Raw genomic sequence first — 17,648 nt, forward strand, 5'->3', positions numbered from 1 at the left:
TCTTTGACAAGCCTCCATTTCATTATCTGTAAGAGACAGAAAAATAACTTGTGTACCCTCTCCTTGTTAGGGCTATTGAGAAGAAAGTCCTTACTAGGGAGAGAATGGTGTTATAATCAGTTTCATGATTCATGAAATTCTAGACCAAACTCAGGGAGACAGATCTGAATGATTTGTTGCATCTAGCACAATTAAATTTGGACTCATTTGTCATTTCATACAAAATGAAATAATAATCAAGCCCAACCCAAATCAGAAGGGAAAAAATGGCATCCAGGAAACTCTGGCAGCCCATCCTTCTGCCCTTGTTATAGGGTTACTGTAAGAATAAAGTATCTGTTGGGGCAGGGTAACAAGGGTAGAAAGGGAGACAGAGAGAAGGCAGGGAGAAAACACAGCTACTTTCAGCTCTCAAGTACTTCTGGCCATGTGAAGAAATGGGAATGGTTACTCCAGATAGGATTTCCAACATAGTCCAGAAGAGCCTCTGGGATGTAGCTGATTAACAGAGTCACCAGTTTGGGGGAGCTGGAATTGTGATCCTGCCAGGACGGATGTACTCTCATTAAAATTGGTTATCAGGCCATCTGTGCTGAGAAAAAGACTTCTGTGGGCTGGCATTGGAGACCAATTGTCAAGTGCTGTTAAATGCTCTCAGAGAACTAAGCCCAGGATAAAATGCTTTGGAGCCATCAATAAGACTCTTCTTGTTTTAAGTAATGTCAATAAAAGCACAGGATCCAGAGGATTTCCATTAACATCTGCCTTGCTTAGGTCACATCTGGAGGACTGTGATGAGTTCTGGATACCACGGTTTTTAAGAGATATTGATAAACTAGAATGAGCCAGAGATGAGGCTTGACACCGTCACATAAAAGATGAGGATCAGTGGAAAGAACTAATAGCTCAGAAAAAGGAGAGGTTCCTTTCAAGGAAAAAGAGTAATTTCAGGTATCTGAAGGACAATCATGAGAAAGAGAAAGGCTTTGTTTTCTTTGGGCCCATAAAAGAGACGTAAGAGCAATAATGGGAAATTAGAGAGGAACAGATTTTTGCCTGGATATATAAGGAAAGCCTATTTTTTGATGAGAGCTATACCCAAGTGGAAAGCTCTTTCTCTAGAAATCCCAAGTTCTCCATAATCAGATATCTTTAATAGAACACTGGGTAGAGACTAGATGATATTTGTGGCAGATCCTACAAAGATGATTCATGATAAGGATTCATAGGTTGTAGACATCAATATCCTCCCTCATCATTTTCCAAATTGAATAAGACTTCATTTAGCTGCCACTCAGCTCTTGGCATTGTGCAAGGACCCAGGTTAAGAAGACCCTCCCTCACCAAAAAAAAAAAAAAATCTATATACTTAAGGAGCATATGCTTGGAGATAAGGTAGGCAAGGTGGAGGATGGGACTCAGCATGTATATTGAAAATTCAATACAAAATCTATCTATGGCAGTCAGTGGAATGTGAATTGGAAAGGAGAGCGATTCCTGTCAGGGAGACCAATTACACTATTACAGTGTAAGAATATTACAATCCAATGTAGAAGTGATTTGGGATTCTATGAGGATGGAGGCCATGGTGAACACAAGAGAGATGTGAAGATAAAATAGTTGAGCAAAAGCAAGGAGTCAAGGAAGAGTGGGAGGTGACAAACTGAGTGCCAAGAAGAAAGTTAGCAAAATAATGGGAAAAATAAGTTATAAAGAGGGGAAGGCATTTGTCAGGGAAAAGATGATGAGTCTAGGTTCTGTTAAGTTTGAACTACTATGGAAATCCAAAGAGAGATATCACTAATGTAGAAGTAGAATTCAGGACAATGACAAGAGATGGATTTTGAGGATCTGGAAACTGGCTGATTCCTGGTTAGAGTGAATTTATGAGAGTTGATAAGCTCACCCAGAGTGTAGATAAAGAAAAGAGGAACTTAGAGCCTTGGAAGTGGTCTGAATAAGGGGGGAAGCAGTAAGAGAGGATTTGACCATTTAGAGAGAGTGGATATGAAGAAAATTGCAATTAATGGCAGATGATATCTTAATCCCAAGCTGGAATATCAGATACAGGCTATAAGAATTGTAGAGGTTCAAAAATGAGGGCTGAAGAGCTAAAATCATCCAGACTTTTTGAAGGCAAGAACTATCTCATTTTAGAATAGTGTGAGGCACCCAGGAGGGACTTAATAAGTGCTTATTAAACTGAATTGTTAAGGGAAACCTTTCTATGTGAGATAAACCTTTAAACTGGGCCTTGAATGTTAAGGGAAATTTTCATCCCTCTTCCTTTTTCTTGCTCCTCATCCCTTCCTCTTCCCTCTCATCCTCCCTTCTACCTATAGTCATCACACATGGACATGACTCTGGGGCAGTGGATACATGTTTGGGCCCCCCAGGAAAGGGCTGAGTCTTCCCTTGTTTCAGCCCTCAGAATGTTTGGCATGCTTTGTGAGATGGAATGGCCTGAGGAGGTAGGTGGAGCCAACTGAAGCACAACCTGCACCCCACAAACACATACCAGCCAGAGCGCTTGGAACTATTCCTTAAAACTGTAGTCTTTCAAAACCTGAAGAAGTAGGACTCATACCAGGAAAACACCTCCATCTGAGGCCACCTTCTAAATACTGAGTAAACTACTCCAAATGTGGTGCCAGGGGATCATGGTAGTAGTCAAGGAAGTCTGAAAATTGCACTTGTCTACCAAATTGGCAGACCAGGGTTCATATTTGTATGAACTGAGGAAAATCATCCTGCCTCTCTGGGCCTTGATTCTCTCATCTGTAAAAAAAAAATTTCTCATTTACACATTGAACTGGATGACTCCTAAGATCCCTTCCAGTTCTAAAGCTGACCTCACCTGTGGTCTCTAACATATATTCTTGTAAAGACCCCCTGGCCATCATCACAAATGGAAGTTTTAGTGTCTAGGAAGAGAAAAATCAATTTTTCTGGCAAGAGCCATCAGCCTCAAGGGTCTCTTCAGTGCTTCAGGGGTACTAGTTGACCCCCAGATTCATGGCCCTTGGAAATTTGGATAATTTCATTCTTGGTTTGATTTCAAAGTGGCAGAAACAGAACCAGGGAAGCTTCTCAGAGACTTTATTAGCTATTCACTGTCTCAGAGGGGTAACATGAAAACCTGTGCACCTTGATAAGTGTTTTCTATTTATTAAGGTCCATAACATTAGGAGAGAGCCTAATTTTTTGGTGAAAGTGGGACTGTTTGAAACAAGAAGAAAGTTGGCTAATAGAAGTTACCTAGAGTAGCAGTTCACTCCCAGAGTCTGTAACAATCATTCTTCTTGCCACTCCCTAAAAGCCTTACCCGACCAAGAGTGGCCAAAGGACCACTTGGATCTTGTCCAGCTATGAGTTGGATTAATTGATCTTTCTGACTCAGAAAGTCTGTAGTTGTGTATGTTTCCCTAAACTCAGAGTCACTAACTAGGTTTTATTTAAATACTTGCCTCATTGTAGGATGTTTTTCTAAATCTCAGATTCTATCACTTCAGTGACTCCCTATTGTCCAAAATATAAAGTTCCTGATCCTCAATCTAGCATTTAAGTCCTATCAAAATGTGTCTGCAATCTCACCTCCTACCATTGCCAATTATAGCATTTGTTTCAAGGCCTTGAAGCCTGTTTTTTCCTGACACCCAGCTCAGCACTTTGGCCAGGATGCCACAGTATCTTTCAGATTTCATTAATAGACATTCTAAGTATCTGGATCCTCCAATGTATGCTCAGTGTGACTCTTGATGGTTCTCCTGGCACAAAACAAACTCTGATAAGACTCTGATAAGACCAACCAAGTTGGAAAAGAGGCTATAGACTTCTTCCTGATACATATAGACCAGAGAATAGACCCTGGGACCAACTTCCATGTCACAGCAAAGCTCACCCTCAGTCACCTGGCCAGAAAATGGGGAGTTCTTTGATCTTGGTGACCCACAAAACAGGTTAAAGTATAGCATAGCCCTCGGTCCTGGGCATCCCCTTTCCACTTGTGCAATGATAGTGGCAGGCACAAAACAAGGAAATAAGGGCTCCAAATTACATGATTTCCAGGCTAGCTCTGAGCAGGGATTGAATTCTTGGTCCTTTGTACAAGCAAGAAGATGCAGACCCCTAGAACAGCGTCACAACCACAGTGTCATTCTCCTTATCCATGCCACTCGAAGATATCAAGAAGTTGTAAATTAGAGGCAGCAGGAAGGCCCCTGGCTCTCCTCAGAGAAGAATCAAAGAACTGGCTTCATCACTCACCCAAAGGCAACAAGGAAGGCAACTCATGTGTCACAAGGTCAGTCTACTTTGCAGAGTTTAGGGAAATTGTCTTCTTGAAGACAACTGCAGCTTCTGTTCAAACACTATGGCAGAGAATTACAAACTAAAGAATGCTACACCGAGCTTGTCTGGCTCCTCTAAGACTAGAGACTCTAATATCAAGATAAAGACAAGTACAGAAGATGATGAAAATCATATTGGAAAACAGGATTGAGAACAATAAAAAGAGAGAAGAAGATTCTTCATTCCCTTCAAGAGAGGTGGATAAGAGATATGTCTGTCATATTTGATATCCCAGAAGATGTTCTGAGTCTAATCCAGGCAAGCTTCTCTATCCAAGGGAGTTTCCTCAGATGTTTCTATTCTCACAGGATATATTACTCATTGATCAAGCCCAGGAATGTTGCAAGGGCTTCTCGGTGAAATCCACAGGAATATAAAAGAAATTGCACTAAGTATCCACACCGTAGAAACAAAATGGACAAAAACACTCACTACTCTAATTTCAGGACATGTGGGCCTGTTGGTCCATCAACAGATGCATATGGGGCAGCTGGTATAGATAAAAAATAATCTGGGCCCAGACATGAATACAAGAAAGAGGTTAAGCTTCATCACATTTGAGAGCTTCAGGGAAACTAGATAGCGCAGTGGATAGAGAAATAGTCCTGGAGCCAGGAAGCCCTGAATTCAAATTAAGCCTCGGACACCTAACACTTACTGTGTGAGCCTGTCCAACTCACTTAACCCCAACTGCCTCCCCATAAAACAAAATAAAAGGGAGGATATATATAGTACTTTCAAATATATAAAGTATTAGCTATGTTTGTTTGTATACACATATATATGTATACTACTAGGGGAGCTGGGTACCACAATAGATAGAACACCGCATCTGAGTTCAAATCCAGCCTCAGTTATTTACTACCTGTGTGATTCTAGTCAAATCACTTCATCTTGTTTGCCTCAGTTTCCCCATCTGTAAAATGAGTTAGAGAAGGAAATAGCCAACCTTTCCAGGATCTCTGACAAGAAAATCCCCAGTGAGATCATGAAGAGTTGGAAACAATTGAACAACAAAAAAAGAAAAATCCTGAATAATGAAAGCTACTCCAAAGAGGAACCCTGGGAGATTCCCCCTCACTAGAAGGGGCGAGATGACCATTTGTCATAGTTACTGGAAAGAGAAATTCTTTGGTTTAACTATCAACCAGATAACTTTGGAAATCCCTTTTAACTTGACAATTCCATGATTTCTTCACTAATTATATTAGCAACCGTAACAATAATAGCTTACATTTATAAATGGGCGCATTTACAAAGCTTTTTGTGAATACTATAGTATTGATTATACCAGTTAGATGGTATAAATTTCGTTGTCACCATTTTATAGATGAGGAGACTGGGGCCCAAGGAAATGAAAGGATTTGAAGAAGAACACACATCTCTTAAGTGGCAGAGCTGGAATATGAATAACATCTCTGATTCTTAATCCAATGTTCTGACAGTACAAAGACTTCCTTCATTACTTCTTTCAGAGATTCCCAAAATATGGGGAGGGGAGTGTTCCAAGGACTTTTGTAAGTTGGGATGAAAAATAGGGTTGTTATCATTATTTGATTGTAGCCTTTGGCTCCCTTTCCTTTGAAAAATGGGTGACCTTCATTCCTTTTAGTAGTAAGAGTAATATACACATTGGAACAGTATGTTGCCGCTGGTAATAAAATTAATAATAACAGTAATAGTGGCTCCAGATATCCCAGACAACTCAATAAATGAATTGTACGGGAACCAGGCCATCACGACAAACCCACCTGTTGTCCACAACCACCAGGACAGAATAGTGATCCAGAAAAACTGAAGAACAATGCTTTGAACGTATGCCATTCTATCAAATATTTATATTCTCCAAGCTACTTGGCATGAAATCTTTCCCATCAGGGAACTGGAGAACAAAAGATCATGTGGCTACATGATCTGGCTACACCAGATAGTGTATAGCTTCCCCTGATCCTTCGGCTCTCTCCAGGAGTTAAACCAGGTGGGCAGGCTCCGAGCTCACCTCCTGGTACTTTTAGTAAACCACAAAAAACCCTGTATGGCTTATGCAGCCATATAACATCAATATGACAAAAGTAGGTAGCAATTGGCCCCAAGATCATTTCCATTTGAACCCATAGAAAAAAGATGAGAAGAATGACAATAAGGACTGACATTCACAGGATCCTAGATCTCAAACCAGAAGGAACTTTAGAGGTCATCAATGGTAAATGTCTCCCACGGCATCCAGAGCCATCTCCAGCTGTCGTGATCTCTCTCTGGCCATTGGGCCCAAAGGGTTCTGGAGGATGGTGAGGCAGGTGACCTTGCCCAGCCCTCCCTCACTTGCATGTAATGCCATCATCTCCCTGACGTCCTGGTCCTCTTTGAGGATGAAGAATAAATAACAGTATTTAAATAGCATTTATCAAGCACTTACTGTGCACTGGGCTAAGCACTGGGGATATGTTTGCCCTCAAGGAGTTTGCAGACTAAAAGAGAAGACAAAAGCAGCCAAGCACAAATCTGATCTAGACAGGATTGGCGGGCAGTGAGTGATTTCAGGCACCAAGATTAGGAAGGCTGGGAAAAGCGATCTATAAGGCAGCTGGGGACCTTGAAGGAGCCTAGTGCCTAAGGAAACTTCAGCCTCTTCAGCTGGCCTGCTCCTCCAGCTTGCCCCTTTGCTCCCCTACCTTTTCTACTCTGCTCTGCACACTGAAGTGCCTGTGGCTGCTAACAGCACACAGCCTTCCCCGGGGGGGTTCCTATTAGAACCCCCAAACCCCACTCCAAAAGACTCATGGCTTAATGATAGAATTGGTTCTTCGATCCTCAGCACCAAGCACAGATGTTCAGCTCTGTATGGTGGGAAGACATTAAAAACAGAAACCCCCAAGCCCCAGACTCTATATTCTGGGATCCTGGAGAGCAGTACTCCAGGGAAGGCAGGGCACATTGCAGGCATGTAATAAATATTTAATGATAGGATGATTGATCAGAATTTCAAGCTTTATTCATTGCAGATGGGCAGGGAGCTTTTCAGAGGTCCTGAAATCTTGTGCCATAAAAGGAAATAAGCTTTATTAAGTACCTGCCCTGTGCCAGGTCCCAGGCTGAGCACTTTACAAATGCTACCCCGTATGATCCTTACAACAACTTTGGGAGGCAAGTGCTATGTGATTCCCATTTGACAAATGAGGGAACTAAGGCAAGCAGGATGAAGTGACTTGCACAGGGTGATACAGGCAGGGAGTGTCTATGGCTGGATTTAAGCTCAGGTCTTCCTGGCTCCAAGCCCAGAGGCCTTAGCAGCCTATAAAGAGGAGATTGACCCAGCCTTTGGGGGCACAGTGTTTCTCTGCCCAATCACCTGGCACTGATTTTAAACATACTTCTTTGGGCGCATGTTGTCTTCCAGGATAGAATGTAAATTCCCCAAGAACAGGGGCCTTGACATTTCTGGATAGTGTCGGGCACATGGTGTATATTAAATATATGTTGATGGGTCGTTTCTGGTTGGCTGATCTGAAGGTTCGTGGGGTTTTATCATGTATTCCAACCCCTTTCCTTAGTAAGGTGAGGAAACTGAGGTCCACAGGAAGGGTCTTTACTAGAGCCTGGGGAGGAGTAGTTTATTTGTTCTGGTGATTGGATTTTGGCCAAGCAAAGCTCAATATGGAGCTGATAGGGAAGATTAACAACAATAACGATAATAATGATGACATTTCAATATCATTTTAAGGTTTGCAAAGGGCTTTACATATGTTATCTCACTTAATCCTCACTAAGAGTAGATAAGGACCTTGGAGAATCTAAGCCAAAGCCTTCATTGTAAAGAGAAGGAAGGTCCGAGCAGGGCCTGGATTTTTGCACACACAGCCAAGAGCCAAAGCAGAGCCTGACCTCCACACCTCTTCCAGATCCAGCACTATTTCCTCTGCACGAGCTATGGAACAAAACCAGCCTTCTGTCCAATATTGTCAATCTGCAAGTGACAGATTAAAGGCACTAGGACCAGCCCAGGCCAAGTGTGTGCTGGAGACACATTTTCTTAGTTTGGAATCTTAATGACTTACACCTGGAAAGAGGTGGGGAGGGGGAGAACCTTTGCTTTGATCTTCAGAGCTCCCAAGGGAGTCTGTTCATGTGAAAGATTTTTCAGGCATATTTCTGTGGATTAAGGAAGCTTGATTTGGAGCAGACCTTCTCATTCAGCCATTCATTCTGTGTTCATCAAACGTTTATTAAGCACTTGTTCTGTGCCCAACATTGTGCTCAATAAAAAGTTTAGGTCATAAGATTTAAAACTGGGAAGGCCCCTTAGTAATCCCCTCTTCTACCCCCTCATTTTCTAGATGGGAAACAATGGCCCAGAGAGATTTCCTTACAGGCCCAAAGTTACAGAGACACGGCTCAGTCCACATGTTAATTCAAAGCCTCATAATGGATAAGACACAAACACCACTAATTATAACATATGGTATTACATGGTGAACAGATGGGGGAGCAAAGCAAGTGCTCTCTGAGGCTCTTGGGAAGGTCCTTACGATCCAGGGAGCATCTCTTCTCTTCTTGGAAAGCTTGTTTAAGTGTGAGAGTTGGGGTCCTTTGAGTAACCCAGCCCACCTAAAAGAAATTACTTTTGTTAGATAAGGACCATATTTTAATTGAATCCATCAAGCAGAACTAGGGATGAACACCACCTTGAATCAATTAGGAATATTTCCATTGGGTGTGGCGGGAAGTCTGTTTTGATTGAGTAAAGGATTGGGTCAGACTCTGAGAAATGTATATAAAATGAGGAACTATCTTAGAGCCAGGGAGAGATTTTGGGGGCCCAGCAAGGACAGAAAGAAGTAAAGACGCCATAGCTGAGTTAACAGTAACTGACAGCACAGAGACCAACAAAAGGAATGAGAGAAAATGGGTATAAGCTGTGGCAAGAAGCTGTGGAAGGCCCTCTGCCCTCAGAGGGCTCCAAGGAAAGCTCCAAGAAAAGGTTCGCCTCTCCCCAAACTTTCCCTTCTAGGACCTCTCCATATGTAACACAGACTCAGCTGGCTTCCTCACCTGACTGTGTCCAGGAGCCTGCGCTATGCCTCAGCCACAATGAGCCCAGGGGTTTGCCACATGACGATACAGAAGCAAATAAATGTAAATGAAGACCAAAGGCCCTCAATAGTAGGAATCGCTGGGAGCCAGTGTGATTGCACTTCCAACCTGTGATTAATACCAACTCTCTGAAGCAGCAGGAGAGTGAGCTCTTCGGGCTTCCAGCATTATTGGAGTTGACCTGGGGAAAAGGAATTGGATGGTTCCAGTGGCGAAGATGATTCAAAGAAGAATGTGGGCCCAACTTCAAAAGCAGCAAATTTGGGCCTGCTCTTGGGATCTAGCTGTGAAGGGGCCAAGCTCTCCATGAAAGAGCAGCTTCTGCTTCTCCCTGAAGATTTTCAAGAGGAGGGAAGAGGAACTAAAGGAACAAAATATTCCGGAGAAGCCATAGGCAGGGAAAGTCAACAACGCAAATCCATCTGTTTGAGACAAGAATGGAGCAGGTGAGAGGTACTTTGAAGCCGTCTTGTCCAGGTCCAGGAAGCCTAAAGGCAACGCTCTTCCCACCGTCCCAATACAGGCACCTATTTTGTGCAGGGCACGAAGGGAGAAATTTGGCCCAGACTTGGCTGCGGCCCTCACAGAACTCAGTCTGATAGAAGCTAAACCCCAGGCTGACAAATAAACTCAGAATTCTCCCCTAAAAGGACACAAGAAAGAAGATGAAGGGAAGTGCATAGGGGAGGATCATTAGGAGAGGCTTCCTGGAGGAGGCAGCATCTGAGTGGGTAGGATCCTAGTGGAAGTGGGAAAATGCCCCCCAAGATGGGGGCAGGGGTGTGAATGAGAGAGCAGAGATCAGAGTGGATAAGTCGGACAGACATGGAGAAGGCAGGGAGCCACCCAATGTAAAGTACCGGGGGCTCTTCTGGGGAAGGCAGAAGAGAGAAGGTGGGAGCATTTTGAGTTTGAAGTCAGATGGGGAAACTAGGGCATGAGAGAGAAGGATCACTTGGCCAACCTGACTCAGTGGGGGCCAAGTGAAGTCAGCTGGCCTTGGAAGGCCCATGATCCGGGCAGGGGAGTCCCGCCTTTGTAGGCCTTTCCTCCCCACAACTGAGGGTCCTGGCTATGGAAGCATCGTGGCCACTATTTGTGGGGGGAGGACCACAGTCCCCAGAGCTCCAGGAAGTCAACAGCAGAAGCAAGCTTCAAACCCCACTTTTCTGCTCTGAGGCATGATGGATGGAGGTGGGGGGTCACTGGATGGAGAAATTTGGTCTCGAACCCTTTTTCCTAAGGGTCAAGTTCTTCTCCCGATGCATGGTCCTTGCCATGACGCTTTGCTAGAACTCCTACTGAAATGGAGAGGGAAGGGTGAAGGCCTTTGGGGGAATACCCAAATTTGCTATTCTATTTTAACCAGTCCTCATCTCTTCTGATGTGTGTAGAAATCTGAGCAAGCTAGTAGTGATTTTAAGGCCCACAAAGCTTTTGGTGGGCTTCTTGACACCATCATAGCTCCTAAGTAGAGGCAGATTTTCTGCGCCACTGGCAGCTGCTAACAGATAAACATGTTTGGAGCTTCCTGCAACAAAACAGAACAAAAGGGGAGAAAACTAAAAATAAATCCCACTGGCATCCTCACTACTCTGCTCTATGAGGATCAAAGGGGGAAAAGCCATCTATTTAGTTATAGTCTGTCTTTGATACGCCTGGGGAATGTACACACCTAATTAGCCATAATAGCACCATCCAGAGGGGGAGAGGAGGTGGGGAAGGGAGATGAAGGTTTCTCTGGGGGGTTAGTAGCTCTCTCCCCCATAGACCACCTTCAGAAGGCCGGACCATCCCTGGCTTGCAACTGAGGTCAAATGGCTGTCCAACTCGGCCACTCTCTTTTTGGCAAGCCCTGGGAAATTTCAGTATCACAGCCCAGAATGGGGTTCAGTGACCTCGATTACACCTTCCCCCACCTACTTCCAGCTCCTTTCAATTTGCAGAAAATCTTGAAGTGGACAAAACCCAGATGCCTTTTGCTTGTAGCTCAGTGAGAAAAGATCAGGCCTGTAGACTCTTGTCAAAGTGATGTATGGAGTTCATTTCCCATTAACTCTTTCATGGCTTCAAGTATTTTCTTTGCTTTCTAATTCCCTTCTGACCTCTCCCTGTTAGAAATCCAAAGTTGTGATTTTACACTGTTCCTGGATTCTATAATATAGAGTTTTTGGAAGATCATCTTGACTCTGAATCAATGTTCTAACAACAAAGGGTTTGGAAATTGGACCTGCAGGCCAGATATCCCCTAGACTAGACTAGCAAACACACTCATCTGTGTAGCCACTTGGATTCCTTTCATTGAGGAAATAGTTCAGCTACTTTGGGTTTTAAGTCTGTGGTCCTGAAGTCACGTTTGAATGACCAGTCAGTTGTTAGGGATACAGCAGGAAGGGTTCCCGGGTGGGCCAGAGACTTCTGGAGATCTCTTCTAAGGCTAAGATTCTTTGATTCTGAAGCAACCAACTTGGAGGAAGAGATTGAATGTTTTCTTTGCTTCTACAGAAACATGTGCTGTCAACAATGGAGGCTGTGACCGTACCTGCAAGGATACAGCCACGGGAGTCCGCTGCAGCTGCCCAGTGGGGTTTACCCTGCAGCCGGATGGGAAAACATGCAAAGGTGAGCTGTGGTTACTCAGGAATGGGCTTGGAATCCACTTTGGTTCCCTCAAGCTCCAACCAAAAAAGTGGGGAACAGGAGGAATTGCTGCAACATAACTTCAGTTGGAGGAATATGAAATCTGGGTGTCTGGTGGTCTAGGTAGTATTCCAATTGGAAATATAAATAAGGTAATTGAAGGCAATTGAATCATAATAATGAAGAAAGTAAGGAAGTAGAGTGGTCTGTTACTATGGACCAGACACTGGACTAAATCCAGGGAATCCAAATAGAAGCACAAAGGCAGTCTGCCCTCAAGGAGATTATAGTCTAACAGGGAAGAGTACACTTAAAAAGAGACCTGAAGGGCTGGAGCAGGAGAAGGAGGTGCCCAGTATAGAAAAACCTGGAAGAGGAAATGCAGCCTGAGGAGGAAAAGAAATATTTGTGGTCTGGACCTCCTTCTTAAACAAAGGTTCTGGAAGGAGCCATCCAATCAGAGCACGAGGCCTCAGGGGACCAGGGGGTACTTCCAATGGGAGCTTCCGGGGGTGAGGGGATTTCTATAGCCTGGTACTGTGCCATGGGACTGATAGAAAAAGTCCTGGAGAAATGAGTCAGTATGCAATCTGGAGAGGCCCAAAGACATCTCTGGTCCATGATCATTTTAGTCGATGAAAGAAGAAAGGAAGATGGTCCCTGAATCAGTCTGAGTGGAGAAATAAAGGAATGGGATGTCTGTGTATCAACAAGAGCTAGAAAGTAAGGAGGGAGGATGCTTTCTGCCATATTCCAGTTGGAGAAATGAGAGAATCAGGTGGTTTGGTTTTCATTGCTGGAGAAATGATATGTGTTCCATTTCAGTTGGTGAAAAAATAAGAAATGGTAGTCTGTTATTCTTGCAGTTGGAGCAATGTGAGAGCAGCATCAACCAATCAAACAGCATTTATTAGGTATTGACCATGAGCCAGACATGATGAGATATAAAGAATACTTGGTATACAGAGACAAGTAATTTTTAAAATCCTGTTTCATTGGACTTTTCATTCTAATCATCTGTCTCTCACTGATGCTGGGGTGACAATTGTTGGTTCTTCAAAACCATCTTGTTGCTGTCTCCCAAAAGCCATCACCTCCTGATAAGCAGGGACCCCACTGCCACTTCCCGATGGGCAGCAATCCCACTGCTGCCTGACTTCAATTCCTTCCTCTAGGAAATGAAGGCCTTGAACTTGATGGTCCCTCTTGCTCTCTTCCAGCTCTGAATGCTGTTCTCTTGCCCTCTGCCTATAAGGGAGCATAGGCTAAACAGAGGTCTGGTGCAATGGGAAGAAAATCAGACATGGCATTGGAAAATCTGAGTTCACACGAGGGCTTAGGCATTTATTAGGTACATTATGATGGTCCAGTGTGAGCCACAGTTTCTCGTATGCAAAAAGGAATGGTCAGTTTTGACTCACCTAAAAGGGGGTTTAAAGGACAGTTGAAACACACATTATGATTATGTAATAATAATGAGAGTTTTGTTTCTAAGTAGCTCCAATTAATCCTTTTACAAGGTTTGTTTGTATCTTGATTTTCATCACCTACAGTTCCAGGTGAGATCACAGCAGCCCAGTCCTAGCGTTAGTAGCTGTCTGGTCCAACCTCCCTCATCTGACAAACAAGGAAAGGGAGGTTCGGAGAGGTTCAGTGACTGCCCAGGGACCCAGGTCAGAACTGCTTTCAGAGGACCAAGGAGAGGAGACAAAGAACGGGGAGGGAGCCTTTAGAATGAAGAACAGCTGAATTGGAAAGTACTGACCCCAAAAGCTTAGGACTAGAAAAGACCTAAGAACATAGGAGATAGAGAGCTGGTTCTTTTGTGGTTATTTTTCTGATGTGCCTGACTCTGTGGTTTCATTTGGGGTTTTCTTGGCAGAGACACTGGAAGACTTTGCCATTTCCTTCTCCAGCTTATTTTACAGATGAGGAAATTGAGACAACTGACTTGCCCAGAGTCACATAGCTAGGCAGTGTCTGAGGCTGGTTTGAACATAGATCTCCCTGACTTCAGACCCAGCACTCTATCCACTGGGCTACCTAGCTGCCCTAAGTAGAGATCCTGGCAATAACCTAATTGCATTTCTAAACTTTCAGCCTGGCTATTTGCAACCAGTTACAGGATATATTTGCCAGAGTGCAAAACTGTGATTTCATAAAATCATTTCTCCTCTGTTGTCTCTGTCTGTCTCTGTCTCTGTCTTCTCCCCCTTTCTCTTTCAGTCTCTTTCTGTCTCTGTCCATCTGTCTCTTTATCTCTTTCTTTCTTTCTTTCTTTCCATCTGCTTCTGTCTCTGTCTCTTTCTTTCTCTTTCTTTCTCTCTTTCCATCTCTGTTTCTGTCTCTGTCTCTCTATCTTTTGTCTCTGTCTCTGTATCTTTCTCTTTTTCCATCTCTGTCTCTTTATCTCTTTTTCTTTCTCTCTTTCCATCTCTCTTTCTGTCTCTGTTTCTTTCAGTCTCTCTCTATCACTGTCCATCTGTCTTTTTCTCTGTCTCTCTCTTTCTCTCCTCACTTCTTCTAGTTCCTCTTCCCAACTTCCTGTACCTGTTCCTGTTTTACTCCTGAGCTAAGACTGAAGAAGGAAGAAAAGTTCTCACTGAAGAATTGAGATAGTTGACTTATCTTTGATACAGTTTCAGTTATTAAGCACTCAGAGGGAGTTATTAAACTCCCTCTATTTTAACTGCCAGTTTATAATGCTATTCCTGAGTATCTAAGTGTTCCCCCACCCCCATAATGTTTTGCCTAACATCTTATTTTCACAGAACCTACTAATAACATTAAGCAAGTGTGCACCTGTACAAGAACTTTTGGTACAAAGCCCTTTTGCCTCCATCATCTTATTTGATCCTTACCCATAGTAACCCCAGGAAGCAGTTAGAACAATTATAGCTCATATTCCAAAGGAAGAGATAGTATGTACATGTACATAGAAGCCATAGACAGTAGAAAGGTATGATGATCTCAGAGGGAAGGCAGCAAGACTGTGAGAGGGTGGTGGCTAGGAATAGGGACAAAAGAAAATGAGTTTTTTCAAACTGTTGAGTTCAAAATGACTATGGAATATTATCCAACAGATTGTTAATTTTGCAAGACTAAAGGACAAGCGAGAGTTAGGACTAGACAAAGAAAGCTGGAACTCATCCTCGTATAGATGACGTTGAACACTTTGAACTGGAGCCCAGGAACTTAGGATAGCCCAGTGCCCTTTTTACAGCACTATGAGACTTATCCAAAGCTAAACAGAGTGTAAATGAGATGGAAATTTGAAGATAATAGTCATTGCCATGTGTAAAAGTCTCCTTGGATTCAGAGTAATTATCACTAAAGCACTGGAAATCCTAGTCTTCTGATTTCAAATCAGAGATGTTTCCAAATCTCAAAGGAAAAGTCATCAATACCTCTCATTTTCAAGGTTCTATTCCTAGAGAAGGCAGCTATGTAAAAGTGTGGATAGAGTGCCAGGTCTAGATGCGAAGAGTCCCAAATTCAAATGTGGTCTCAGACACTTACTAAGGGTGGCCTTTCTAACTGGGGTCACAAGAGTGGGACACATCTGAAACTACTCACAAACTCTTAGAGAATGAAATCAGTATTGCCAAACAAGCAGCTAGCAAAGTAAGTAAAGCCGAGCACCAAGTATGTGACCAAACTGGTGGGGATTTGTTTTGCCCATATCATTTGAGGATTTGCCCTGAGCATTCCACCTTTATTGTTAAATGGGAATTTTGCTGTACAGCTCTTTAATCCTGGAGTCTTTTTGTTCCTTGGGGAAAGTTTTTGATGTCCAAGGAGTGTTGTTTTCTGCCTAATTGGCCCTCTCGAGAATGATGAAAAGGTTGGAAATTCAGTGTTCCTTAACTAATTCCAATTGCTTGATTCCACCCCTGGTTGGATCGGTGCCATTGAAGGAGAAGAGAGTAATTGGGCCGTGCACAGAAGAGAGCATGGGGAATCAGGAGACCTGGGGTCCAAAAAGAGACCCGAGCTGTATGACCTTTAGAAAACCCCTTCCCTTGTGTATCTTGGTTCCCATCTCTGTAAAACCAGGAGACTGGTCAAGTTTTCCAAGGTCTCTTCCACCTCTCACATTCCACGTTCCACGTCCCAAAGTCTTCACCGGTTCTGACATTCTTTGTCTTGAGCTTCCTTGGACAGATCGGACTGTGCTTTAAATCCTAAGATTTTTCAAGTTCTACCTATCCATGTTCTAGGGCTGATTCTAATTCTCACAGTTTAGGCTCTAAGATGAGTTTTCCTGGTTTTGACAGTCTATGTTCTATGGTCCCTCATCAGCTTCCTTCAAGGCTTTGCTCACACACTTCATCTTAGGGAAAGGCCGCTTGTCCTGAGCCACCTTGTTTTCAGGATCTCTCCCTCCTCCTCAAATCAGCACGCAGAAGTCGCTTCATGTACGGACGCTTCTCTGCTGATAGGCTGTGTTCCTCTTCCTAGCCCCGACGGGAGACAAGGGACCTTTCTTGCCTTTGCATCCTCATCATCCAGTGCTCTGCCCAAGAAACCCCCTTATGTTCTTAGACCAGATCCAATTGATTGGCAAGTCTCACCGATCCTCTCTTCCTGACATCCATCCCTTCTAGATCAGGATTCATCACCTCAAGTTAGACCTAACTATGACAGTCTCCTAATTCTCTCCAATATGGACCACACAGAGTAGCTGAGATGGTGTTCCAAGGCACGTGTCAACCAGCTCACGCCTCTGCTCGAAAAGTTTCTGACCCTGTTGTTCCAGGACGCTTCGAGCCCTATCTAAGGCAGTGCTCACTTCTCTTGGCCGCCGGTGCATTTATTTCCCTTTTACAGAAGCTACAATCCAGGCAATCCCCATACATAAAACATTTTATCTTTGGGTGTTGCATAAATTTCCCCCATGCCTGGAAGACTTTCTCCTCATCTCTATCTCTTAGAATTCCCACAGTGCCTCAAAGCTGTCTCCTTCATGTGACTCTCCCTAACCCTCCCCCAATTCCTCTGTACCCTATATTCTTGGAATATAGAAGTTGCCCCAAAAGTCTTGGTGCAGTTTTAAGGATTAATAAGTTTAAGCCTTGTACCAAGACTTTTGGGACATTCTGTATTTTGTATGTATATCTATATTCTTTTGTTGTTTTCTCCCAAATGAATATAAGTTACTTAAGGGAGAGCCGTTTCATTTGTGTCTTTATATCTCTAGCTTTGATGGATGATGAAATTATGAAGATCCATGTACACACACATACCCACACATGAAACAGCTGTTTTCCCCGAACACTTTGGGAATGGTGTCATCCTGGTCCACAAAATATTCTTATTAATAATTACCACCTGTACCATACAGGGGTGAACAATTTTCAAAGCACAAACACACTAAACATGAGTTGATTTTGTGTTTTGTTGAGTCAGAAGGCCCTTAGGATGATGGGGGTCAGCACTCAAAATAAGGACAGAGAAGAAGAGACTGATGATTTGGGTTTTGGGTAGTTCTTAGGGTTCTAGATCAAAGGGAGAACACAAGATCTAGAACTAGAAGGGGCATCCAAGGCCTTATCAGATAGATGAGG

The 17,648-nt window shown here is 43.4% G+C and overlaps 1 protein-coding gene across 2 annotated transcripts in view; it reads left to right on the forward strand.

Moving 5' to 3' along the window:
- The window catches only part of SCUBE1 (signal peptide, CUB domain and EGF like domain containing 1), a 221,684-nt gene that overhangs the window by 142,615 nt on the left and 61,421 nt on the right, over window positions 1-17,648 (forward strand). For both annotated transcript variants that reach the window (XM_051962306.1, XM_051962305.1), the window contains one exon: window positions 11,947-12,063. In XM_051962306.1, coding sequence (XP_051818266.1) covers window positions 11,947-12,063 — 117 coding nt within the window. The remainder of the gene's footprint in view (window positions 1-11,946; window positions 12,064-17,648) is intronic.

The sequence above is a fragment of the Antechinus flavipes genome, chromosome 5 (genome assembly GCF_016432865.1).
Source record: "Antechinus flavipes isolate AdamAnt ecotype Samford, QLD, Australia chromosome 5, AdamAnt_v2, whole genome shotgun sequence".
Taxonomy (NCBI): Eukaryota; Metazoa; Chordata; class Mammalia; order Dasyuromorphia; family Dasyuridae; genus Antechinus; species Antechinus flavipes.